We start from the raw sequence: 3,537 nt of genomic DNA, 5'->3' as shown, positions 1-3,537 counted from the left end.
AGCTGGAATGGGCTGAGTTAGGCTGGGATAGGCTGAGTTAGGCTGAGCTGGGATGGGCTGAGTCAGGTTTGAGTTGGAACGGACTGAGTTAGACTGAGCTGGGACGGGCTGAGTTAGGCTGAAATGGGCTGAGTTAGGCTGAAATGGGATGGGCTTGCTGAACTGAGTTGGCCTGAACTGAGTTAGGCTGGGATGGGCTGAGTCATGGTGAGCTGGGATGGGTTGAGATAGGCTGGGATGGCCTGAGTTAGGTTGGAATGGGCTGAGTCAGACTGAATTGGGATGGGCTGAGTTAGTCTGAGCTGGGATGGGCTGAGTCAGGTTGGGTTGGAACAGGCTGAGTTAGACTGAGCTGGGATGGGCTGAGTTAGGCTGCGCTATACTGAGTTAGCCTGGGATGGGCTGAGTTAGGCTCAGATAGGCAGAGCTAGGCTGGGATTAGGCTAAACTGGGCTTGGCTGATGAAGATGAGCTATCATAAATTAGACTGGCTGAACTAGGCTTGACTGTGAGCTGCACTGGGATGAGTTAGCCTGGCTTGAATTATTTGCAGTTCCAATCTGAGTTTTGCTGGCTTGTTAAACTCAGTGCTGAGATAACTGAAAGACTTTGGACTAAATGTGGATCACCTCTTGTTTTATGGGTCCAGCTAGGTGCCTCTGCTTGTTTTCTATGAATGGAGGCCATGAAACTCAGTGTCTGTTTCTCATGCCCTCTTCTCCTTCCCGCGATTACCTGGTGGAAAGTCAAATGTGCTTGTAGATGGTGCCTACATGGGCAGAGCCAATGCTCAGATTTAAACCTCTGGTCTTGAGAGTCTACTGCTTGCTGGGCCGATTGGCAGGGATGCTGGAGTGGGGGGGATGAGATAGGTCTGAAGCACTAACAAGGCAAGTGTAAGGTGGAAACACAACAAAATGGCCTTCTTCCCAACCCCTCGGGGTAGCTTTCAAGCCAGCTCTTCCCTGGCTACATCTACCCTGTGCTGGCTGAGCTGCACTCTCAGGTTGCCATCCCTGCCCAGACCCACCAGTATGGTCCTCCAAACCCTGGGACTGAGAACGTGGCTGTATCCACTGCCCAAACAGGAGTGAAGCTCAGAAATCTGGGGTGCCAGACTGCTCAATAGCATAGTACACACTTACAGTATGTACAAAGACCTACTAGAAGCATTTGGCCAGGTACTTATAAAAGACTGCCTGCAGGTCAGATCCAACTGCAGGTACATGATACAGCAGGTACATGATACTGAGCTAGGTTCTCCTACGTAAAAAAGAGAAAGGCATGGTCTTTTTTCTAGAAATTGTCTCAGGATGGACAATGTGAAGACTACTATCTCACTCATGTCCTACGTTCCAGAGTCACCAAGAAATCCCACCATCTACCCACTGAGCCTCCCACTGTCGGTGTCAAGCGACCCAGTGATAATGGGTTGCCTGATTAAGGATTACTTCCCATCTGGAACTATGAAAGTGACCTGGGACAAGAGTGGGGATGATGTAACCACCATAAACTTCCCACCTGTCCTGGGCTCTGGGGGCCGGTACACCATGAGCAGCCAGTTGACCCTGCCAGCTGAAAAGTGCCCAAATGAAACATCTGTGACATGCTCCGTACAGCACAACTCTAGCCCTGTCCAAACCATGGAAGTGCCCTGCCCATCTGACACAGGTGAGAGGGTGACCTAGGAGTGGGGTAAGTCCTATCCTAACCTGGTACCAGGACCCATATTCCCCTCTGAAGCACATCACCACAGAGAACCTTGGAAGCCTCCAGAGTGGCCTGCCTGGCCAGCCTATGGGGAAGGGCGGGGGTGTGGACAGGCCAGGAGGATCTGAGGCCTCAGGACATCCAGAGAAGAGGGGATAGCAAAGAGAAAGAGAAAATATACTGATCTGCTTAAACTTCTCATTTATACCAGACTGTTCCCCAAACTGCCATGCCCACCTGTCACTGATCCAGCCAGCTCTTGAGGATCTGCTCCTGGGTTCAGATGCCAGCATCACATGTACCCTGGGTGGCCTGAGAAAGCCTGAAGGAGCCGTTTTTACCTGGAAGCCCAGCACTGGGAAGGATGCAGTGCAGAAGGCCCCTGTGCAGGACTCCTGTGGCTGCTACAGTGTGTCCAGCATTCTGCCAGGTGCCGCTGAGCAATGGAACAATGCGGAGACCTTCACGTGCACAGTCACTCACCCTGAGGCTGGGACCTTAAGTGGCACAATTGCCAAAGTCACAGGTAGGCCCAGATGCACCCCTGGGACATCGTGTGACACTTCATGCCTACATGGCTGCCCCCTCCCTCAAATACAGATGCTCAACTGCTCCCACCTTTATGTCACAGAGGGAAACTGGGGCTATCTGAGGAGCTGCCAAGGAGGGAAAGGCAAGAAAATCTTTGCCCTTCTTCTCTGAACCATATCTCTTCTCTTTACCTTCCAGAGAACACCTTCCCACCTCAGGTCCACCTGCTGCCGCCGCCGTCGGAGGAGCTGGCCCTAAATGAGATGGTGTCCCTGACATGCCTGGTGCGAGGATTTAACCCTAAAGACGTGCTAATACGTTGGCAGCATGGAAACCAGGAACTACCCACTGAAAGCTACCTAGTGTACGAACCCTTGAAGGAGCCAAACGAAGGCCCCTCCACCTACTCAGTGACCAGTGTTCTGCGTGTGTCAGCAGAAAGCTGGAGACAGGGTGACCAGTACACCTGCACGGTGGGCCACGAGGCCCTGCCCATGAAATTCACCCAGAAGACCATCGACCGTCAGTCGGGTAAACCCACCAACGTCAACGTGTCTGTGATTATGTCAGAGGCAGATGGCGTCTGCTACTGAGCCACCCTACCTGCCTCTATTCTTTAAATAAACTCTGTGCTCATCAATGTATCCCTGCACTTGCATCCAGTGCCCGTCCATCATGTCATCTTTAGGGTCTATAGAACACTAGAAAGGGTCAGAGCCCAGGGAGGGAGGGGCACACCCCCCCCCCACTGAGCCTGTGAGGCCTCAGAGAGTTTGAAGGCCCTTCATGCCTAAAGTGTATGTGTGTGCATGTATATGTACCAGTGAGTGCTTATGGATGTGGGTACATGTGCCTTAGAGGGAGGAGTGAGTTTGTGTGTGCCCATGAGTATATAAGAACATATATGGGTATGAGTGCACACGTATATGCCTGTAAGCCTGAGTATATCTGTGTCCCTGTGAGCATGTGTACCTCTGTGTGTGCTCCTGTTGGTGGAAATGTGTGTGTGTGTGTGTGTGTGTGTGTGTGTGTGTGCGCCTACGAGGGTGTGTGCCCATCGTGTGAATGTGCAGTAAATGGGAGGCAAGGATAAGCTGGGGAGGAAATAGGAGATTAACAGACTCAGACAAAACAGGTAAAGCTCAGGGGGGAGTGCCAGGAGCCACAGGCTGCTGCAGATACAGTCTGAGAGGCGGGTGGTATGGTCGTTTGTGTATTAAATTGCAGCTTCTGGATCTAGCAAGGAGTCAAAGGGGCAAGAGAGTAGCAAGATCGAGGCTGGTGCCATCTGGGGGT

The 3,537-nt window shown here is 52.0% G+C and overlaps 1 gene segment (V, D, J or C); it reads left to right on the top strand.

The window, feature by feature from the left end:
- The first annotated feature begins 1,313 nt into the window (after positions 1–1,313).
- On the top strand, positions 1,314–2,879 carry LOC127195197 (Ig alpha chain C region-like). The segment is given in 3 exon segments: positions 1,314–1,671; positions 1,877–2,236; positions 2,440–2,879. Coding segments are annotated over 3 exon segments (1,113 nt in total).
- Positions 2,880–3,537: the final 658 nt, after the last annotated feature.

The sequence above is a fragment of the Acomys russatus genome, chromosome 1 (assembly GCF_903995435.1).
Source record: "Acomys russatus chromosome 1, mAcoRus1.1, whole genome shotgun sequence".
Classification (NCBI taxonomy): Eukaryota; Metazoa; Chordata; class Mammalia; order Rodentia; family Muridae; genus Acomys; species Acomys russatus.
The sequence above is the reverse complement of the archived record's forward strand: the minus strand, read 5'-3'. Positions and strand labels throughout refer to the sequence as shown.